The sequence below is a fragment of the Mus caroli genome, chromosome 2 (assembly GCF_900094665.2).
Source record: "Mus caroli chromosome 2, CAROLI_EIJ_v1.1, whole genome shotgun sequence".
Lineage (NCBI taxonomy): Eukaryota > Metazoa > Chordata > Mammalia > Rodentia > Muridae > Mus > Mus caroli.
Genome location: NC_034571.1, coordinates 155,694,826 through 155,717,200, shown reverse-complemented (window position 1 = coordinate 155,717,200; position 22,375 = coordinate 155,694,826). Strand labels below are relative to the sequence as shown.

Here is a 22,375-nt window from a genome sequence, read left to right as displayed (position 1 = left end):
GTCAAGGTCATTGTGAGAATCAAGTGGGTCGATGGCACTGACATGGTGATAATACACTGGTGACAGCCACCTTTGCTGTGTTCTGGCTTGCGTCACTAGAATGTCCAGAGAATGAAATCCTATTACATTATTGCATAACCTATTACGTTTCTTTTAATCTTTTATTGAATTTGTTCTTTGACAGTTTCACACACATACACACACACACACACACACACACACACACACACACACACACACAGTACATTTCTGATTGCTGCTATTTCCCTCTCCATATCTGTTACCCCCACTCCTCTCCATCAGACCATTTTTATACCCACATCTTACCTGTGTGCATGTTTGTGTAGCCTACTGAGTTTAACCTGAGCAATCTGTGTGACCATGAGTGTAGAACTGTCCATTGGAGCATGGCGGGCTCATCCCTGGGTACACAACTGGAAAAAAAATGTGTGCTCCCCTCTCAGAACCCATCAGTAGCCAATAGTTCTGTGGGGAGGATCAGAGCGCCGTTGGACCCTTCCCAGTCTACTATTGGCTGTCATCAATGCCAGTCTTGTGCACGTTGCAGGGGGCCCTGCTGCTGTGAGGTCCTGGATGGTCCTGGCTGGGCCACACTGTAACCTGTGACATGGAATGCTCACAGTACTTCTAAGAATTGTGTGCTGTTACTCCCAGTCTGTGACAGTCTGGGTTACCGAGTGCCTAGTATAGGTGTCATTTAAGGATAGACTCTAGAGGATGTTTAGAAGGTCGGTGGATGTGAGGGAGGGGGGGAAGCAAGGAGAAGGAACGAAGATGGGAGAGTTCTGAGGATGAACAAACAGTGTGAGCTGCCCAGCCAGGCTAGGAGGAGAGGGGAGGCTGTGTGGGGACTGATCTGGACAGAACCAGTGGCATCTCTGACACAGTGATTACATTTAATTTGTCAGGACAGGAAGAGCCATTCTAAGGCTTGAAGTAAGGTCATGGCGTGGTTAGAGCTGTGATCTATTTGCGAATTTATTTGTATTTCAGTTCCATTTATATTGTGGACTTAATGCATTTAACTAATTAAAAAAATTCCAAATGACAAATAAGCACACAAGAAAGAAAGAAAATCTCCTCCCCAGTGTGCTAGATAGAGTCTAAATCGGTGACACTATTTGGCAGAGTCAGCGAAAGCAGAACAGACATCTACCCTGTGACCCAGCTGCTCCACTCTCAGGTACAGTTCCAGAGGACACAGGTGCAGACTCCCCCAGAGCCTTCCGCTAAACCAGCCACAGCACGCCATCCCTTCATAGCCTCAAACTTGAGAAAAAGCCAGCAAAAGCCCACCACCACCCAGACTGTGCGTAAACAAACTGTGTGGAGGGACCACCCAGACAGTGCGTAAACAAGTAGGATGGATCTCAAAGGTGGAAACAAGCAGCCTCTTCTCACCAGAGAGGACTCACGCCTTACATAACAGTGAGAACCAGGCAAGACTAACTGCTTCCATCAGAGACTGGTGTGGTGGCTGCCCCTGCAAACGACAGGTGATGGGGGCAGCTGGGCCCCTCAGGGTCCTAGTGGCACTTACTGCTTGTTTGTTTGTCTAAATCTATGCTGATTATACAATCTTCCCTGGTTTGTAAAAAGTCACCAGGCTCCACACTTACAGTCTGTGCACTTATTCTTAGATTAAAAAGTTATAAAAAATGGTCTTGGCCACACTCCTTCTAACAACCCCACCCCACAGTTACTCACCATTGGCTTTTTAGTTAGTATCTTTCTAGATTTTTCTGTTCATATGAATAAGAATAGAGATGAACTGTTCTCTCTTCTCCCCCCAACCCCCACAGGCACACAGACATGCACGCGAAGTGAATGTACACACACATACATACACACTTGTGCACGCGCATACACACAGCTATCTATAGCTTTACAGAAATGGCACCATGTTTTGCATATTGCCTGCAACCTGCTTTTTTAACTTCCCAGTGTGCTGAGGGAGCCAGTTTGTGTCACTGCAGACTCGGACTGAGTCTTTTCAGCAGTTGCATGGTCTTTTATTGTGGTGATGTGTTATTTAATTAACTGGTCCTTCATCGAAGGGCAGTTAACTCCAGCATCTCATTGATGTGAACAGTACAGTGGGGAGCCCCTCGGTGCATCGCTCTGTGTTCTTCTGCGATTGCCTGGGTAGGACGAATGGCCAAGAGTGGAATGCTTCAGTCCGAAGTCTTAGTTCACTCTGTTAATGGCTTGTGGGTGGTGGGTTGGAAGTGGCTCAGAAGCCATTTAGAGTTCAAGCTTGAGGTAGCCAGGGTGCTTGGCTGTGAAGATGGACAAGAAGGGAAATGTGTGAACCAAGGGAACAAAGACTTTTGCAAGACCTGGGATACAGTAAAGGAGAGAAAAAGCTCCGTGCTCCTGGGAGGCTATGAGTCTGGGTGGGACATGGATTGAAGGCTTATTGGGAAAAGAAAGCCAATAGTATTTGGTGTGGTAAGCCCAAGGAGCCTGCTTCTCTTCCAGGTGGTGATTGGTGCAGTAGCAATAAATATAGGCCTAGAGGCTGTGACTGGAGTGTAGGGCTCATTTGTGTGTAGGGTGGCTCTGATGTTGGGGGTGAGTGATGAACCACCAATAGGAGGGAGAGAGGGAGAGAGAGAGGGAGAGAGGGAGAGGGGGAGGGGGAGGGAGGGAGGGAGGGAGGGAGAGAGAGAGATAGAGATATGAGATTTTCTCCCAAGGGTGCATGGATGGTAAGGGCCTAATGCGTGTAAAAGCCAGTAGGGCTGTGAACAGCAAAGGCTATGACCAGATCCAGTAGAACTCACTGTCAAGGATGTGAAAGAAAGAGGGAGTGGGTAACTCTGCCTCAAGGGGTAAAGGAATCGTTGTCCTAAGCTAGTCCCTATCTCTGTTGACCACCTTGGCTGTGGTCACTACATCTTGCACCTGCAAGGACTGTTGCCTAGTGAACAATGCAGTGTAGTGAAGAAATGGGACATCCACATTCAGTTTATTATACATTAGGTGGCCAGCCTTGAGGGTAGTCACTTTCACTTTGGATACCCAGAGATTACAGAACACGAGCTCTGAGCCCCACGATGGGAATTGTGTCTGATGGTGACAGTCCTTGGCCCAGTGTCTACCACCTCTGGAAAGCCTCCTCCATGATTAGTCTGTCACTTAGTGACACTTTTGTCCTCATTATCTATGGAGGGGATACATCTCTGACCCTATAGTGACCTTAGGAGCTCCCCCAACTCTCTGGCTGTATAGCTCGCCGTACTGATGCGATCTTTCTCGGGATTAGACTGGAAGATGTCTCTTCTGCATGTTGATCTTCCTCCTAGAAGAGGAGGAGTGTTTTCTCCCAGAGAGTAAGAGCCCGAGACATCGTCGACAAGAGGTGACTGAAGAGGGCTGGGTAGCTGAGGTTAGATGGTGAGTGTTCCTGGTGTGCTCAGACACACAGAGAGTCTTTAGGTGGGAGAATGCAGCGTGGTCGTGCAAACATCAACCAGACAGCTAGAGAGGCTAAACTGGGAGGTGTCATCCTCTCTCTGCAGTGGCTGTAGCCACTTCTGAGTAGCACCTACTGTGTGCCAGACCTGGTGGCATTAAGCCTTCACATCTCCACAAGCGAGCAGTCTTGTCTTCGAGGCCATCGCCTGGGCCATCCTAAAGAGCCAGGCTCCCTGTGTGCTAAGTCCAGCTGGCACGAGGCCCAGGAGCCTGAGTGTGAGGTTCCTTGAAGGCTACGGGCTGTCACCAACATGAGATACACATCGGCCTCCTCAGCCCTGGAGACTGAGCTGTTTGCCATGCCAGACTCTGTGTCAGTCTGTGACAGTGACATGGAGACAGTGCACAGTGTTCAGGGATGGGAGGTCAGGTACCTGGGAAGGTGTCTGAACCATGTCTGCAGCCCTGGGTCTGCAGCCTCAGGGAAGGATTGCTTGTTCCTGTGCACGACTGCACACGTCTACATGGATGTGTTTCTGAATGTGTGTCTGAGCCTGTCCCTATCTCTGTACCTAATATGAATGGGGGAACACAGAAGTGGAAATGTGGGTGCTGGTTAGGAAAAAGAAATGAATGCAGACAGACAGGAACACACTTCCGTTGCACGTTCATAGACACCAGGTGACACGCAGAGAAATGCATCTTGCTGGCTCCCCTCAGTGTGCTTTCCTCCGTGAGTGGGCGTGGACTTCTCACGGATGCACATCTGGTGTACCCAATTACTCCCCGACACACATCCAACACACACAGACACTCAGATGACAGACACGCACCGCCTAGTTGCTCTCAGACCCACAGATGGCAGCTAGCCACAGGTGGAAACACAGTCATAGACATTTAGATTCCTTGGTTCATGTGTGTATATTCACGTGTGTCTCCTAGGAGACAGGGACATGTGAGCACACGCTTTGGCAAACATACACAACTCTGATAGTTCACCACATGTGTATGTGAGACTCCCAGGGTTTAGAGACCATGCTGCCATCATAGTACTGGGAAGCCGCCAGCAGAGGGGGCTGGAGGTGGAGTGGTCCACCTGGTGTATTCCAGCTTCTCCTCACCGGCGCTGTGAGCCAGTCCCTGCCTTGTGTACCGTTGCCTTCCACATCTAGGAGGGGTACTGATAGAAACCTCAGCTTCAAGGGGTACTTGGGACACTGTGGTTTATCCAGCAGTCATCAGTTGAAGAGCCCCCAAATGAACTCACCACAGTTCCTGGCTCAGAGGCTCCCATTGGTGAACACACCTTTGTGGAAGCCGGCCCATGGAAAGCCAACACCAGTACCACATTGCATGGTCAGCACCAGGAAGAAATAGAGAAAAGGCTGGCTGTGGAGGGGCTGATGGGAATTCACAGGAGGCCTTCTGTGAGAGAGTGTTGTATCACAAGATGGAGGCAAAGGAGTGAGTGGTTGGACAGGAAAGGCATGATGGGAAGGAATGCCAAGCTCAAAGGCAGTTTTGTCTGATAACAACCCTGCAGCACTCCCGTTTTACAGATAAACAAACAGAGGCCCTGGAAGGCTGAGCACTTCCTGTGCTTTTTAGCTAATGGGAGATGCATTCAGGATTTGAGTCAGCTATGTGCCTTTAAAACCAGTGATCTTAGTGGTTACCAGTAAGGGTGAATCTGTTCTCTAGGGGATGGTTGGCAGTGTCTGCAGACATTTTGGTTGGCACAGGGATGCTACTAGGCATCTAGTGGCGACATGGTAGGATGCCACCCACAGTCACCCTGGCATGGAGAAGCCCTGGCCTGAACCCTGAGGAGCAACTGAAAGAATATGGCCCATAGTAGGTGCTTAAGATGCTATCAGTAGAGAGCAAGGGGTGTTTGGAGAAAACTGCAGGGGAGAAAATGTGTAAAGATGCCGAGCAGTTAACAAAGCTGGAGACAGTGCTGTGTGCTGGCTGGGTGGCTGTGAAGAGCGCCTTGTCCCCCAGGGAGAGTGGGCACAGGTGAGCCAGAGGGATCAAGGACATTGGTGGGCCCGGCTAGGGCTGATGTGTCACTGCCCTCAGCTGCTGAAGCACTAACCAGACAACTTCGTTCTCTGTCCCTTCCCCCCAACCCCCACCGCCTGTCTCACCCCACCTCTCTTGGCCCCCATGCTCAACAGCAGACAGCCGGAGGCTGAAGGGAGCCATCCAGAGAAGCACAGAGACGGGACTGGCCGTGGAGATGCCCAGCCGGACGCTCCGCCAAGCCAGCCATGAGTCCATCGAGGACAGCATGAACAGCTATGGCTCGGAGGGCAAGTAAGTATGGCTTCTGCACCTCCCTGAAGCCTTCCTGTCCCCAATCAGTGGGGGAAAGAGGGTTGAGCGAGCCCCCCGCCCCCGCAAGAACCCTGGTTCCTTGGGCTGGGTTCCTTGGGCTGGTGGGTTTTTGCCTAAGCCTCCAGGGCCTTCAGAAGAAACCAGTGAGCCTAGGTTTTATGCTTCATAATCCCTACCATTTTAGAGCTGTGTGACCATGAACAGGGGACATCCTTGAATCTATTTCCCCATCTGCAAAAGGAAGGGATAACATCAACCACCTTGGGCTTGTGACAGTTCATGTTAGCTGTCAATTTAACAGGATATAGGATCACCTAGGAGACAGGCCTCCAGGCATGTCTATAAGGAGTCATTTAGTCTCTGGGCTGCCTGTCAGGGTCATATCCGTTGGGTTCATTGAATTGGGAAGACCCACACTCAAAGTGGGCAGTGCCCTTCCTTGGGTGTAGGTCATGTACTCCATTCAAAAGGCGACAGCTAAGGCTGGGCATGCTAGCACACACCGTTAGTCACAGCACTTGGGAGGCAGTGGCAGGAAGATTTCTATGAGTTTGAGGCCAGCCTGGTCTGCAGAGTTCCAGGACGGCCAAGGCTATATAGTAAGACCCTGACTGAAAGGGGAGAGAGAGAGAGAAAGCTAGCTGATCATTGGCAGCCATGGCCCTGTGCTTTCTGACGGTGGACACCACGTGACTTCCTGCTGTGGTGGTCTGTACTCTTGAACCATGAGCTGAAGTCCACTCTTCTCCCTTAAGTTGCTTGTGACACAGGAGCACGAGGAAAACCAACCTAAGACACAGACATTATGAGGATAAAGTATTTGCAATCTGTGTAATCCTGAGTAGAAAGAACAGAGGACAGTGCTTGGCACCTGCTGTATACCAGTGCTGGTAGATTACCCAGGGAAAGGAGTCACTGTGGTTCGGCAGGACATCCTTATTATTTCCTTTTCTTTAGTTTCTTAAGTCCCAGTTGGGTTGTAAAAGTACGAACCAGGGCTTGATAAAGGCTCATGTGTGTCAAGTCTTGAGACCCTCGCCAGGGTTTGCCTTCAGGACTGCACACCAGGATCTGGGGATGTGTTACAGAATACAGGTGGCAGAGTTCTTTGTCCCAGCCACCCAATCAGTGTGTCTGGGAGGAAGTCAGCTTTCCAGCCTTCTGGAGGAACCCATCTAGGCTAGGGGCCTTTCACACACATGGGAGCCTTAGGAAGTCTGGGGGTTTGCCTCCTCTGATGGACAGACAGACAGACACAGACACACACACACACACACACACACACACACACACACACANACACACACACACACACACACACACACACACACACACACACAGAGTCTCACAGTCACACAAACCTACTCTTCTCAGATTCCCCTCGTACCCATCCTTAGCCGACCCTGACAAAGAATCAAAAAAACTCCATACTGAGATCGCAGGTGCCCAGGGGCTCCGGAGCTTGCGGTGGCCGCAGAGCCGCTCCTACCTGGAGCTCAGGAGTTCTGACTCCAAGTTGGAATTCACTCTATACTACCACATTGCTTCACCTTTCCAACTGTCCTGAGGCTGTGAAGGGCCCTGGTGTGTCACATTCCCTGTCCTTACACATGAGGAATCTGAGGCTTGGGAAAGTTCAGGTCTGTGCTGTCTGTCTGTCTGTCTAGGCGTCTGCTGCACATGGCTATGCAGATGTAAAGGAGCCGAAATGTAAAATAAACCATCCTGCTCCCGTGATGCGAAGTGTATTCAAGTGCTGGTGGCAGCACGTGGTTCGTGGCAGCTGTGTTGAGTAAGGCAGGAAACAACAGCATTTCGTCTTCACAGAGGGCTCTGCTGGATTGCACTGGCTCAGTGGCTTACCCCTCTCCGCTGTGGACTTGGTGCAGACTCCAGCCAACATGGGGTGGAATGGGGCTCAGCCTCTGCCCTTCATCTATGCCCTGCCTCTCAGCTGGGCTCCTGCTGGCTAAAAGCCTTGTCCCCTCACCCCACCCTCACCCCTCCCATACCGGGCAGCTCAGCCCTTATGAATGGGCCTGGAGTTGGCAGAGCTTCTATTCCGCCCACTTCCAGGGACACTTTCCTGTGGGAGGGAAGAGGGGTGGACAGCAGAAGAGAGAGAAGGAGAAACTGGAGGGGAAGAGGAGGGGAAATGGCCTGCGTTTTTATAACCACATGGCTGGGCTTGGAGGAAGAGATCTGGACACCTAGGAGCAATGCCCTTCCTTCTCTCAGGTGCCAGTCCCCCCAGGAGGCCTGAGGCCCAGTCTTGTACTGCCATGTTGGGTGTCTGTCCTTGGATGAATGTGATCTCTAGCCCAGAAGACATTATGTAGGGCTCAGGAGATTAAACGAGCCAGGTCCGCGGGAAGCAGTGTGGTGCTGTAGATGGTAGCAGGCACATCAAAGCTGCGGTCCTACCTCACAGAAGAGAAAAGGAGAGCTCAGCCTATCACAGGACTCCCACAGGGGAAGCATAGTAAGAGGATGTTAGGATGAAGGAAAGAGGCTCTGCCTGCTCCTGGGTTTGGAGCTCGGGGCTCGGGGCTTGTTTGCTTGAATATGCTTCCAGGGACCAGAGAGTCCAACTGTATTATAGACAGGGTCAAACAGACTCAGCGGTTAGGCAGCCCTGGGCTCTGGGTGATGCTTCTCAGCAGCCATGCAGCTTTGGCAGAGTTACCTCGTCTCTGAGCCCAGTTTCTCCATGGTAGAAAGGGGGTAGGTAGAGGGGGCAGTGCAGAGAGCAGTACTGAGGGTGAGTAATGTATGAGAAGCACCTAGAGTGGTGGCCAGCACATGGCTAGCACGGATGGTGTTCACTGTCAGTGCTGTTCATTGTTAACCCAGCCACCGTGAGCTGTGGGATTTGCTGTTTCGGGTCAATTGCCTCCTAGCAGATAGGGTGAGCCATCCCAGATACAAACCAGTCTTCAGAGCACGAGTGAGGGCCCAGCAGGCATTGGCTCTTAGTGGCCATTAAAAGTTTGGGGAGGCTGAGCCAATCTGAAGAAGGATCAAAGGTCTGGAAGATACTGGTTCCAGCAAGGGGGGGGGGCAGAAAATAAGCAGTACATGACTACACTAATATGCCATCTGCTGAGTCTGAAAGGAGAGAGGTGGAGGGGCTTGGTGGTTTTGGTGGCATCAGCAGCCTACTTGGCCACCCCAGAATGAACAGCCTCTAGAGACGTAGAAGGGGTTCGATCTTGTCAGAGGCCAGGTGCTGCCAGCTCACCCCGCCCCTGGATGAAGAGGGGACAGGGGACGATTCAACCGTGGCCATCTTCTTCTGTTCCTTAGGTATTCAGAGAGCTGGTTGAACCCAGATGCCAGGCTCTGAAACAGGAAGGGGTGTGAGTGCCCTCCCCTCCTCCCACCCCTTGGTATCATGCCAGCCTCCCAGATGCTCACAGGGAGCCAGCCTCACTCGAGAAGCTGCTGGCCCTGGCACTGCTGGGGTGGGTCACTGAGCACAGGCATCTACAGGCAAAGGGCCCGCCCATGTAGGGTTCTGTGTGAACATGTGTGATTAGACATCTGTAGTATGCCAGACAGCTGGGCTGGCCACTGTGGAAATTATGTGTCCTGACACCACAGGGCTCTCCAGAAACAGATACAAAAGGCAGGTATGAAGATAGTGGCCAAGCTATGATCCCAGCTGCTCTCAAGATACAGAAATACTAACAGCTTAGACTTCTGTCAGTGAGTATGCTGTGGGCTGCAGGTGACAAAATCCCAGTGGACGGTGGCTTCATCCCTTGCTATTCAAAGTATGAACTGCAGGCCAACATCATCAACAGCAGCAGCAGCAGCAGCAGCAGCAGCAGCAGCAGCAGCAGCAGACGACGACTCTGGATGCCTGTTAGAAATACATAACTTCTGACCACAACTATAGTCAGAATCCATGACACCAAGATTCCCAGCTGGTCTGTGTGCACACTGTCAGGACGCCCTGGCTTAATGGCCATAGCAGCCATGTGAATGTTGTCGAGAGCTTTGTGCAGACACTGTGCCAAGGGCTTTAGACCTGTGTTGACTCATTTAATCCCCCACAACAGCGGGATGGTGGGATGAATGCTAATAGCCCCACTTACAGATGAGAAAATGCCAGGGGGTAGTTTGCCCAAGGTCACAGGGCCAGACAGCAGCCAAGCTGAGATTCACATGCAGGCATCTGCCCAATTACACTCACCCCCTTCTCTCGTTACATTGTTGCATGCATGAATATTTCTAGAGGCAGATGATGCTGGTGGATTGGGAAGCCAGCAAGGCCACCACAGACAAAAAGTCCCTCCATCTTCCTCCTCTACATCCCATGTGTTTTCCTCTGGAGCTTGGAAAGAACTTCCTGTTATAAGTCCCCTTTCTGACGCATCCCAAATTGGAGATTTGCTTGTTAAGGATGGAGGGGCTAAAGGCAGAGCAGGGTCATCTCACTCAGACAAAGGGCACAGGCTAGAGGTCAAGGGCCCTGAGGATAGCACACACAGACACACACACACACACACACCTATACCACATAAACACATCTAAACACACATACCTAGACACACATACCTATAACACAGGCATACACACACACACACACACACACACACACACACACACACACACCACTCCTGCCTCCAGTCCTAAGCTGCTTCCTGCCTGCCTGTCTACCTCGCTTTGGGTTTTCTCAGAACCAAGGGTCTCAGGCCTCACCTGTGAATTCAGTTGGAAGGGGTTTACTTGAGACCTGATTCTGGAAAACAGTGTAAGAGACTGGACAAGGGAGGAGTTCGGTGTGTGTGCTGTGTGATGCCGACTTCCCCCATGGGCAGCTCAGTCCTGAAGGGCAGCCTGGTAGCCAGCATGGGGCAGTCTCCTGCTACCTCTCAGCAGGACTCCTCACTGTGTGTGTGTGTGTGTCTAGGTATGTGTGTATACATGTGTGTATGTGGTATAGGTGTATATGTGTGTGTATGTGTGAATATGTAAGTGTGGGTGCTGGTATGTGTGTGGTTGAGGGGATAGGGAAATTCTTTAGGGTTCAGGAAACATGGGCAGAAGCACATAGGGGATCGCCTTTGGAATGGCAGATAGCTCAGCAGAGCTTACCCCTCTGAGTGCTCAGGACCCCGACCTTCCAGCTACTTCAGCAGAGACCCTCTCTTATATTCCTTCCCTAATCCACAGTGATGTGCCCATTTTAATTGTCTCTTGAACCATCCATTTCTCCCATTCCCATCCACGGGGGACCTTAGCTGAGGTGCCCATTGCTCTTGCCTGGACTCCTGCAAGTCTCACTTTTGGTCTAGACTCTATAGTCATCCTGCTGTTCTCTCCCAGCCTCTCTCAGCCCACCTCCCTGAGCCTTCCAGGCGCATGTCTCAGCATCCATGGCTCCCCTACTGCACTCCTATCCGTGTTCCTCTGCAACCCCTGACTCACACCCCCCAGATCTCAGTGAATAATTAGCATGTTACTTCAGCTCATATGCCAATGCCAGTTAATTGGTAGTGACTCCCACGAGTGCTGTGTCAAGGAGGATTATGGAGCCAAATTCAGGCCCGGTCAGAGTGCTGCAGTTGATTAATAATGTCTGCTCTGGGCATAGGCAGGAAAAGTGGAGTGGCTCACAAGCCTACCATTTCTCTGGCTACATCAGCAGCTTGCACATCCCTGGCCTCTCCAGCCACAGCACTCTCTACTGCCTACTATCATTGTTGCCCATGTATCTGTCTGCCCCATTAAACAGAGTTCAGTGCCCAGCTGGTCCACAGTTGGTGTGCTCAGATTTTGATGACTAGGTATGTAGGACAGAAGCAGCTACACATTCCACTCCTTTCTGTCCTGCCTGTCTCTTTCATCTCATAAAAGCCAGGGATGTAGCATCCTCTCAACCTAGTAACTCCCAGAGCTGCCTTCCAGTCCCAGCTGCTTCTCTCTGTCTGTTGTTGTCCTGAGGTGTCTGGGTCACTCTGCCCACAGCCAGGCAAAGTAGCTTGTGAACTCATACAGGGTCATTGCAACCCAAGCTCAGGGTTGCCTGATCACAAAAGGCCCAGGAGATCAGCAGAGAGCAAGAATTCCCTCTCTGTCCTCCTACCTGTGCTGCTCGGCAGAGTCATCGTGACTAGTGGACAGTGTGACCGTGGGCTAAGAGGAAGGAGCTTGGTTTTCTCCTGTTCTGTAAGCACCAGGCTTTGCGGAGTGTTTGGTTGTGGCAGGCTCTACCCTCACGTATTTACCTCATTTAATACTCAGAGTTATTTCTTCCTGTTTTGCTAGAAAGAAAGATGAACCATGGATCTCCGTACCTAGTGAGCAGTGGAGGCAGGGTGCGAACCCAGGCCTGCCTGACCCCAGAGTTCGAACTATAGATCCCCATGCTCTGCTTCGGGGACATGGGGACATTAGCCTTTCCTGCCTGAGGCCTCCACAGCCATGGGTACAGACAGCCATGGAAAAAATATTTAGATGAAAAGTGGTGTCTATGCTGAAGATGTCCTCCTTGCTTATGTGTCTTCTTGTCATTTCCTTCCAAACTAGATAGCAAGACTGGGCATTTGCATAGAATTTACATAGTGCTTGACATTATTAGCATTATCGACATGATTTAAAGTCTACAGGAGAATGCGCTTAGCTTATATGTGAATATACGATCTTATTTAAGAGAGTTGAGCACACACGAGGTCTGATATCCAGGAAGAATCTGGGAATTAATACCCTGGACATGACGGGTGTCAGCTGTGTCTTCTAATGGTTAAGAAGTTGGACTGGGGCCAGACAGCTGGGGTTCAAGTCCAGATGAGCTACTTTGTAGCCAAGTGGTCTTGGTTGGATTACTGTTACTTTGTGTCTTGCTTTCCCCTTCTCTAAAACAGACAGTGACTACATTTTACAAAGGTGTTGGATTAAATGAGTTAACATTGGTCAGTAAATATCATCAGGCTTGGCTCATGACAAGCTATTGATAAACAGCAGATCCTTGGCTCCATGGAGGAGCCCTAGTCTCAGGGAGAGGCAGGCTTGGGAAAGACTTGACTAGAGAGTTGGCGTCTAGATCATGTGACAGAGCGTCTCCCAGCCTGTGGTAAGTCCTGCTACTGTGCTGGTTTTGAAAAACTGGGATTTGTTTCAACACAGTTGAAGTATTGGGGAACAATGCGAGCTTCAGGTGGATCCTGTATGTGCTTGGTCAGCTGGGGTTTTGTCCATGAGCAATGCAAGGTGAATGCAGAAAGCAATTTTCACCAAGCAATTTGCACATTCCCATTAACTGAGGCCGCCTCGGTTATCCAGGTATTAGGTCAGCTCTGCTACTGTTTCTCCACCTGGTCTCAGCCCGCATTACTACCCAACAAATCACAGAAGGCGATCCTTTCCAGGTAGTCAGCCATCTTCAGCTCTGTCAAGGTGAAGTACCGTATTTACTGTAATACTTAAGCCCTTCTCCACCATTTAAAGTATATTAAGCTGTATACCATATTTACTGGGTTCCTTCTCTTCCCACATACACCTTTCTATGTGCCCCTGCCCCATTTTCTTCATAACCTGTGATCCTTACTGCAGGATTTTTTTCTCTTCAGTTATTTATAGGACTGCACATTTGCCTTATAGCAGAATTGCTGTGCTTTAGGTGAGGGGAGTCTGTGGGGAGGTGACTGGGTGGATGGCCACGCGTGGAGTCGGCAGGGGGCGGTGAGTGAATGAGCAGGAGAATGGACTTCCAGAACCCTTTAGAACCACAGCCTGTAATTGCCACGAGGCCGCACGGCCTTTTAATCTTTGATGCCATTAAGTCGGGTGATCCAACTGGAAAAGAGAACAGAGCCAAACCTGTAAATTACCCAATTACTTCTTTAACCACCAAGAACACAGGGTCCAGGCTGAGCCCGAAGGTTAATAATAAAAGACAAATGGAATGCCCTCCACAAACAAAACTAATAGAATTTGAGTTGCAGGAAATCTCATTTCACCATTAAAACAAAATAAAAGGCTAGCGGAACAATGGGTAAAAACCCTGTTTCGAGGCTCTGCCTCTGCCTGTGTGGCTCCTGCCCTGCCGCCTTCCCCCACCCCCACGGCCTGTGCTTGGACCCAGGCACCCAGATGCTGTTCTGCCGGAAGTGGAGGAAACTGGGCTGGGCTGGGCAGGAGGGGCTGGCAGCCATGGCGTCCTTGCTATGATCGGTTTAGGAGCATCTCTGTATAGACCTGTGCTATCCTAGCCACGGCTCCCCAGCAATTCAGCAAGACAGGCACTCTTCATTCTCACTTGATACTTGAGGAAATTGTAGCCCAGCGAAATGAAAATCCCCAGAGGCTGGAAAGACAGCTCAGTGCGTGAAGTCACTTGCAGCCAAGCCTGACAACATGAGATCAGTTCCCGGGGCCTGTGCCACACATCTCCATGGCTGCCCTTTACCCCAGTGGCTTGGGAGTTTGGCAGGAAGCATTTACTGAGCTCCTGTTATATACAAGGACTATTCTGTGCAAATATGTGTGTAGCACCCTCCGGTCAGCAAGCGCTCCCACGTCCCTTTGCTAACAGATCCCACGCAGAGCCCAGAAACATTTGCAGCTGACGAGGCACAGGTACACTGTGCACAAGGCAGAGTTATCTCCTTAAGATCACTAACGGAAGTGTAGAGATTTGCTGGGAGTCACACCACAAGCAGGTGGGCCGGTGACGCATACATCTGATTGATTAGTCGGCCTTCTCCCTGCCTTCACATCTGATTGATTAGTTGGCCTTCTCCACACCTGCAGGGAAAATCCCAAGGTGGAGCCTGGCCTCTCGCAGAGTTGCCCCTCTAGCCAGTGGAGGCCAGGCACACTGTGCCTCTTGCCCCATGGATGCTGTTTCTGCTAGCTCAGGGTGGCAGCTTGGTGCCTTGGCAGCCAGTGAGGCACCCTGGGATGGGAAATCAGGCAGCCGCCCAGATATTAGAAACAATTACCGCTAATTACCAGGCCTGCCAATTCCCCATTGTCTGCCTGCACTCCACCAGGAATCAAGGAGCAGGCGATGAGGATGTTAGAGGAAACTTTCAATTTTGGCTTGCAAAGGCCTGGTGCTGCTTGGGGGCTGGGCTCCTTCCATGCCTCTGAACCCACAAGGCCACACTACTTCTCTGTCTCTGTTTTAGAGCCCACATTCTTCTTTTAGAATAGATCTTGGATCCTTCAGAGTGCTGGGAAGGTAGGGTGGGGAGACCCAGGGTCACAGAGCAAAGCTCACATCTCAGCTGTGGCTCTAGTGTCAGTCTCAGGGTGAGCAACTCAGGCACCAGTTTTGGAAGAAATGGCAAAGACACACTTTAGTCTCTAGACATTTAAGTGTGTGTTTTGTTTTGTTTGTACTTTTTAAAAAAGGTTTATTTATTTTATGTATATGAGTACATTGTAGCTGTACAGATGGTTGTGAGCCATCATGTGGTTGCTGGGAATTGAATTTAGGACCTCTGTTCACTCCAGTCAACCCGGCTTACTCTGGCCCTGCTCATTCTGGCCTAAACATTTATTTATTATTATAAATAAGTACACTGTAGCTGTCTTCAGACACTCTAGAAGAGGGTGTCAGATCTCATTACAGATGGTTGTGAGCCATCATGTGGTTGCTGGGATTTGAACTCAAGACCTTTGGAAGAGCAGTCAGTGCTCTTACCTGCTGAGCCATCTCTCCAGCCCTTGTTTGTACTTTCTTTATATATATATAAAGTATATATATACTTATATATATATATATATATATATATATATATTACACATATATACTTTATACATATGTATATTCTTTATGGGTGTATATGTGTGTGTGTGTATGTGTGTGTATATATATTTCTGATGAATGACTATAATAGCTCCAGGAATTTACCTGCCTGGCTTCAGTGCCAGGCTGCCTCTCTTTCTGAAGCTGACCCAAAGACTCAGCTGGAATAGGAGGCCACCCCAGAACTCAACACTGGGAGCAAGAAGAAATCTGATAGGAAGGGGGTGCTAATACAGGGCAGGGCTCATGCCTGTGGCCCTTCTCCCCACAGGCAGCCAACACCTGATCAAGACACCCCAGCTGCAAGCCACTCCCAGTTGTCATCAGTTGGATGTTGTCTTTGGGGCGAGATGGAAGGGGTTAGCCCTTAGCTCCTTCCCTCCTGCCCTGCATATAAGCATAAAGCGTTGCCATAGCCACAAGAGATACCCTCAGACTGTTTGGCTTATGTGAGAGAGGGCAGCTGAGAGTGCAGAGGTGCATGCTGGGTGGACAGAGTTAGCCAGACTTTGCCTGCATGGCTTGAGTAGTTACTGCTCTCTCCAGCTCATCGATCAGATGGGGCCGTGAGTAATCTGGACCAAGGACTTCAAGGCTCAAATGAATTTATACCCGTACCTCTTAGACCTTTGGTGACTCGTAGTAAGGATTGTTCATTTGCTCTGAGTCTGACCCCCGTTTTCGGGTTAGTCTCATGTGGTTCAGTCTCGTGTGGTTCAGGGATTTCCAGAAGGTTCTATCTATGTCCTAGACACAGAGAGAGAACATGTAGAGAGAATTTGTGTAAACGGCTAAAACAGCCGAGCTACATCTGCCCTTGGTATCCATGAGTTGCATCTGTGGACTGAACCAGCTTTGACTGAAAACGCTTTGAAAGAGCATTACAGAAAGTTTCAAAAACTAAAATCTGAACTTGCCACATGCCAATTGCTGTAATGATGTAATGTAAAGACACTCGCGGCATGGTGCACAAATGTGCATCTGCCTTTTCTTGGGACCCTCATCCCGGTGTTCCCAGTGTGTGAGCATCGTTTGGCTTGTTCATGTTTTCTCTGCAGCTATCATATCTGTACCCACGTGTATGAAGTTTCTATGTCATTATTCGTAAACAACAGAGTGTGACAACTATTATCATGTGCAATGGCATGTGTCTTATGCAGTCTATCCATGATTTAAAGTACATGAGGGGCCATGCATAGGTCTATGCAGACACTATCAGTCCATCCATCTTATAGAAAGGACTTGAGCATCTGTGCATTGTGTTATCTCTGGGGCTTCTGGAGCTGGAATAAATCCATCATGGGTACCAAAGGACAACTGGCTTAATAAGGGAGAGAAAGCACAGACACTGAACCCACTGTTTAGTTTACAGCATCCCACACCTTCCACTGTTCTCTTTCCATAGCATTTGCCACCTTCTTTCATGGTTTATAATTGGTATTATTTTTAGATATGGTTGGTTTTTCTTTACTTATGTGTATTCATGTTTTGTCTAGACAAAGGTATGTGCACTGTGTGTGTGTGTGTGTGTGTGTGTGTGCCTGCCTGGTGCCCACAGAGGTCAGAAGAGGACATCAGAGCCTCAGAAACTGGAGTTTCAGACAGCTGGGAGCCACCACATGGTGCTAGGAATCAAACCTGGATCCTTGTGTGAACAGCCGGCACTCTTAACCACTGAGCTATCTCTCCAGCTCACTGATACTATTTCTTGTTATGTCTCTATGAGGGCAAAAATCATTGCCTTGTTCCCTGATGTCGTCTGTGTTCAGGAAAGTGCCAGGGATGTGCTACAAGCCATTTGGTAACTGGCTGAATCGTGCCGGCTGGCTGAAATGCCTGTATTCTTGCAGGGTTATCAATGCGGTAGTACCATTCCTGCTGACTGTTAACACTGTGCTCCTGAGACCATCAGGGAGAGCTGTTGGTCCATAGGCATCATCCATCACTCCAGTGTCTTCCAACTTCTGACCGTGGTGGTTACCTGCTCCTTAGTCATCGTTTCTCTTTTACCAATTCCATTTCCTCCATGGGTCTTTTTCTCAAATGTACATGCAACTTTAGTATCTGGGGTGTGAAGGGACATTCGGGGCCTCGGAGACTGTCCCAGGATTACTTGAAAAGGCACCCAGGCAGCTTCAGAGCATCAGGCCCTTTCCTTGGCTCCACCTACTAAGGAGGGTGGTGCAAGCCCTGCTATTTTCAGATGCCCTGAGCCTATCTGGGGTTTTCCGTGGTCCTTGAACATCCCAGCTCATGAGGGAACCCTAGATGTCAGCTCACTCAGTCCTTACCAGGCTCTTTCTGCTCTCTAGGCCCTGGCTTTATATGGTTTCTTGTTTGCTTGTTTTCTGGTCAGGACAATCCTGGTTTTTGTTACTATTTTTCTAAGTCTGCTTCTTAGAGTTGCAACTTAAAAGCTGAGTCTCAGTCTGTGCATCCTACGAGGCCACCCCTCTTCTAAAGCGACCCTGCTACTGGGGGTTGGAGGACCTAGGGGGCAGTAGGAAGCCTGTGGTAATGGACGAGGTGGGCTGTGCCTGCTGTGGCCCTGCCCATTGCTTACACAGGAAGGGAAGCTGTTGTCTGAGCTTTTTGCCTCTCAAGGTGGAGAGAAGCCCTGAGTAGCCCTGACCCAGGAGGCAGGAGAATCTACAGGCTCTTTGTGAGGGCACCCACCACCAGTCAGGAAGCCAGACAGCCGCAGCACCAGTTGGCATCCGAGGCTGCCGTGCAGGGCATCGGTTGTCTCAGCCTTGTCTGGAGTGGGTCTCACATTAAATTGCTGATTCTGGTTCAGCAGCTGGGCGGAGGTATCAGGTGAGATGTGCTTCTAACCAGTTCCAGATGTGTCTGATGCTGCGGATCCCTGGACCACACTTGGAGTCTCAAGGCACTAAGCCTTTTGCATCAGCGCCTGCCAAAACCATCTGCCATGTTCCTCCAGCCACCCTGGCTGGTTAAGGCAGCATGCGTGGTATATAGGCATGAAGACCACCATAGAGGCTGGGCACGGTGGTGCACACTTTTAATCCCAGTGCCTGGGAGACAGAGGCAGGTAGATCTCTGAGTTCGAGGCCAGCCTGGTCCACAGAGTGAGTTCCACGTCATCTAGGGCTACACAGAGAAACTCTGTCTTGAAAAGCCAAACCAACCAAACAAACAAAAACATCATCATATCCTTTTCTTCTTGCAGTCTTAACTATGGAGGAGTTTGTCTAGCTTCAGATGCCCAGTTCAGTGACTTCCTGGGGAGCATGGGGCCAGCACAGTTTGTGGGCCGCCAGACCCTGGCTACCACACCCATGGGTAAGTATTTGAAGCCCTGTGCCCTCCTTCCTTACCCTTGCCCATTGACGCCATGCTCTAAGCACCTGGCTTGGAGCCTGAGTCCCATGGTCCAGCCCTCCATGGTGCCTGCCCCTCAGGAGTCCAAGCTGCAGTTACAGGACATGATGTGCTCTTGTTTGGGCTGAGAGTGGATGCCCAGAGACAGCAAGGCCCTGCTGGAGCATCGGAGCCACTTGCTAGCCTTCTCTCTTTCAGGGGATGTGGAGATTGGCTTGCAGGAGCGGAATGGTCAGCTGGAGGTGGACATCATCCAGGCCCGGGGACTGACTGCTAAGCCAGGCTCGAAGACACTGCCAGGTGTGGGGACGTCTGAGAGAGAAATCTGGTGTGGCCCGGTGAACTAAAATGCTTAGAGGGAGAGAGAGAGACATCTTTCTTGTTTTTCATTAGACCCTGTTACCTAGTAGAGAACTTGGCACACAGTGGGGCCCAGAGAGCATTTGTGGGGAGGTTAGCAAATGAATGTGTTGGGTAGTATGGTGGACTGAGGGAAGAAACAGTGAGCTAAGGGAAGGGAAGGCAGTAAAGACTAAAAGAGGCTTACCCAGCTGAGACCTCACATGGTACCTACCCAGACATGGCTACGCATGCTAGCCACCCTATACCCATTTGCCCCGTGGCCCTCCCCATACTCCTGGGGGTTCTCTGGTCCCCAGAAGTCGGTGATTGACCTTTCTCTGTTACACCTCATACCCGCAATTTGAAGGAGCAGCCTAGAACCTTGCCTTCTGCCCTCTGTTCCTAGCTGCCTATATCAAGGCCTATCTGCTGGAGAATGGTGTCTGCATTGCCAAGAAGAAAACCAAAGTGGCCCGCAAGTCACTGGACCCGTTGTACAACCAGGTGCTTCTGTTTCCTGAGAGTCCCCAGGGCAAAGTCCTGCAGGTAAGGGGTTCCTGTGTGTGTGCGTGTGCGTGTGCGTGTGTGTGTGTGTGTGTGCTTGTGTGTGCAGAGGGGTGTTCCTTGGGGGCAGGGACTCTCAAGGGCCTTACCCAGGGGAATTGAAGCACTGGAGCTAACTCCCACCTGCAACTTCTTGTGTCGCCATGGGTTTGGTCCCTCTTGAGTCTTGGCTGTTTCATCCCTGGAACACATGGGAGAAAGGATGAACTAACTCCCAAAATTTGTCCCCTGACACACCCCACCTCCCTTTCAGATGCCATCTCATGCACACTCCATGCATGTATGCACACACACACACATATGCACACATGCACACACACAAACTCACTCACTCCAGCCTAAGGAGGCTGGAGAGATGTCTCAGCCCGCTGTCATAGAGGAGGACAGAATTAAAAGATGAGATACAGGGCAGCCAATGAGGAGCCTGCAGCCCCAGATTCATGGGCCAGCTCCGAGAGGATGCTGACCAGGAGATGGGAAAGAGCTACAGAGAAAGATTGGTCGGAACAAGAATAGCAGCTAACAGTGCGCTGTTATCTCTACTTTATAAAAATGTTTCATCTGGGGTTCCAAGGTCCCCTGCGGGGGTAGCAGGGAAAGGGGTCATGTGGCAGCCCTGCCCAGCTCAGTTGCAAGACGAAACCAGCTGTGGTTTTTGTCCTGCAGGTAATCGTGTGGGGAAACTACGGGCGGATGGAGCGGAAGCAGTTCATGGGCGTGGCTCGAGTCCTGCTGGAGGAACTGGACTTGACCACCCTGGCCGTGGGCTGGTACAAGCTCTTCCCCACCTCCTCCATGGTGGACCCAGCCACAGGTCCGCTGCTTCGGCAGGCATCCCAGCTGTCCCTCGAGAGCACCGTGGGGCCCTGTGGCGAGCGATCTTAATGCCGGGGATGGGGAGGGGCTCCCCGAGATGGCCTGGAGACCACCCAGCCCTGACCTGGGACCCCAGGCCCAGGGGCTCATTGGACATTGGAGGATGGGGTTCTTCCCCCACAGCGGGGAAGCAGAATGGGGAGACCTGCCCCCCTTGGGCCCCTCCTCACTCCTTCACCTCCTACCCCTGAGACCTTCCCTTTCCCAGTGGGTTGGCTACACTTTTGACTTGGCCGGTTTTGACCTGGTGGATGCGGCTACAATCAGAGAAGGACTGAGGTGGCAGAGCAAACCACTCTTCTACCCTACCCCACCCCACCTATCCCTCTTTTGCCTCCTTGGAAGCTCGCTGCCCAGAGCCAAGTCCAGAACCAAGCCGGCCATCTCCATGGTGCCAATTACCAGCAAGTGTCTTTCCTGCGGCACTGGGTTCCGGCAGCTACTCCTGTCCCAGAGCTGATGGGGCAGTTTGCAAGGATCCGGAGCCAGCTCCTGAGGGGGGTACCCAGAGCTCCCCACTTGAAGGGGAGTATGGGTCTCCCTCTGCCTGCCCGTGGAAGGAGCTTTGCCGCAGCCTGTCTGAGTCCATCCATCCATCCCCTCCTACCTGTCCCTCTGCTGGAAGCTCTAGGAATTGGGAGCCAGCAGAGACCAAAGGGAAGGAGGAGGTACCTGAGGCTTGGCAGGATCCCCAGGGGTCCTTGCTCCATGGGATTGCAACAAGCTGGTCTGGAGCTCTTGGTGGACTGGAAAGGACATTGTCATCTGTGATATATGGTGGAGGACTGTGGGGACCTGAGTTTCCAGAACCTTGCACACAGGGAACAACTCTCCAGTGAATCGAGGGTAGTAGGAGCGGAGCATTGAAGAAAGCTGGAATGAGGTCTAAGTGGCACCAAGGTCAGGGTTTTCCAAACAGGAGACCCCCTCCTTGTTGGATGAGATCAAAGGTCATCTTGTTATCCTCTGCCTCTGGGCCAGGGTCTTGGAGAGGCATTAGAGCCGCACACATTTTAGTCTTTAAATAAACTATCCTGTACCAAGGGCAGAAGCCACTGCCCAGCCTCATCACCTTGGCTCAAGGAGAGATGGCATTCCAGGAGGAGGGATGCAGAGCTGTAAGTGTATGTTTAGAGGCTCCAAGGAGACCTGGGCAGCTGCCTTCCTGTGGCCCTCCCTGGGGCCTGCGGGAGCCCTTTTGCATGCGAGGGAGGACACAGTCAGGCCCCTATAGAAGCACATTTCTATCACCCCTCCTGGGAGGCGCCCAGCAGCCTGCCAGTCCTCCTCACTAGTCCCTGCTGTGTAGGGTGTAGTCCAGGTTAGCTGGGTAGTTAGTGTTCACGCCTGAGGCCTGTTAGCTCAGATGTAGTCTTTTTTTTCAAGCCCCGGGCTGTGAGGAGAGGGAGACCCCAGTACATTCCAGAAGACTCTCGCTGGGCTGGGCTGGGCTGGGCTGGGCTGGGCTGGGCTGGGCTGGGCTGGGCTGGGCTGGGCTGCCTGGCTCCCTGGAGGCCAGCCCTTCCGCCTTCTCCCTGCCTTCCTCTCTCCTCCCTTCTAGGGTCGTAGCCCTAACTGTCCATCACACTCAGCACTCTGGTGTCACACCCTCAGCATTCCCGAGGGTTGCTGGGCCTTGCAGAGGGGCCTGGACTCCATTAGAGGGTGTCATTTCCCACCAAGGATGCCAGGACTCTGTTGAGT

The 22,375-nt window shown here is 51.1% G+C and overlaps 1 protein-coding gene across 2 annotated transcripts in view; it reads left to right on the top strand.

The window, feature by feature from the left end:
- Positions 1–22,102, top strand: part of Rims4 (regulating synaptic membrane exocytosis 4) — a 55,146-nt gene extending 33,044 nt beyond the window's left edge. The window contains exons 2-6 of one of the 2 annotated variants that reach the window (XM_021155762.2): positions 5,622–5,760; positions 18,738–18,850; positions 19,088–19,189; positions 19,638–19,777; positions 20,462–22,102. In XM_021155762.2, coding sequence (XP_021011421.1) covers positions 5,622–5,760; positions 18,738–18,850; positions 19,088–19,189; positions 19,638–19,777; positions 20,462–20,680 — 713 coding nt within the window. In that variant the 3' untranslated portion in view covers positions 20,681–22,102. The remainder of the gene's footprint in view (positions 1–5,621; positions 5,761–18,737; positions 18,851–19,087; positions 19,190–19,637; positions 19,778–20,461) is intronic. The other variant, XM_029469739.1, reaches the window with a different exon arrangement.
- Positions 22,103–22,375: the final 273 nt, after the last annotated feature.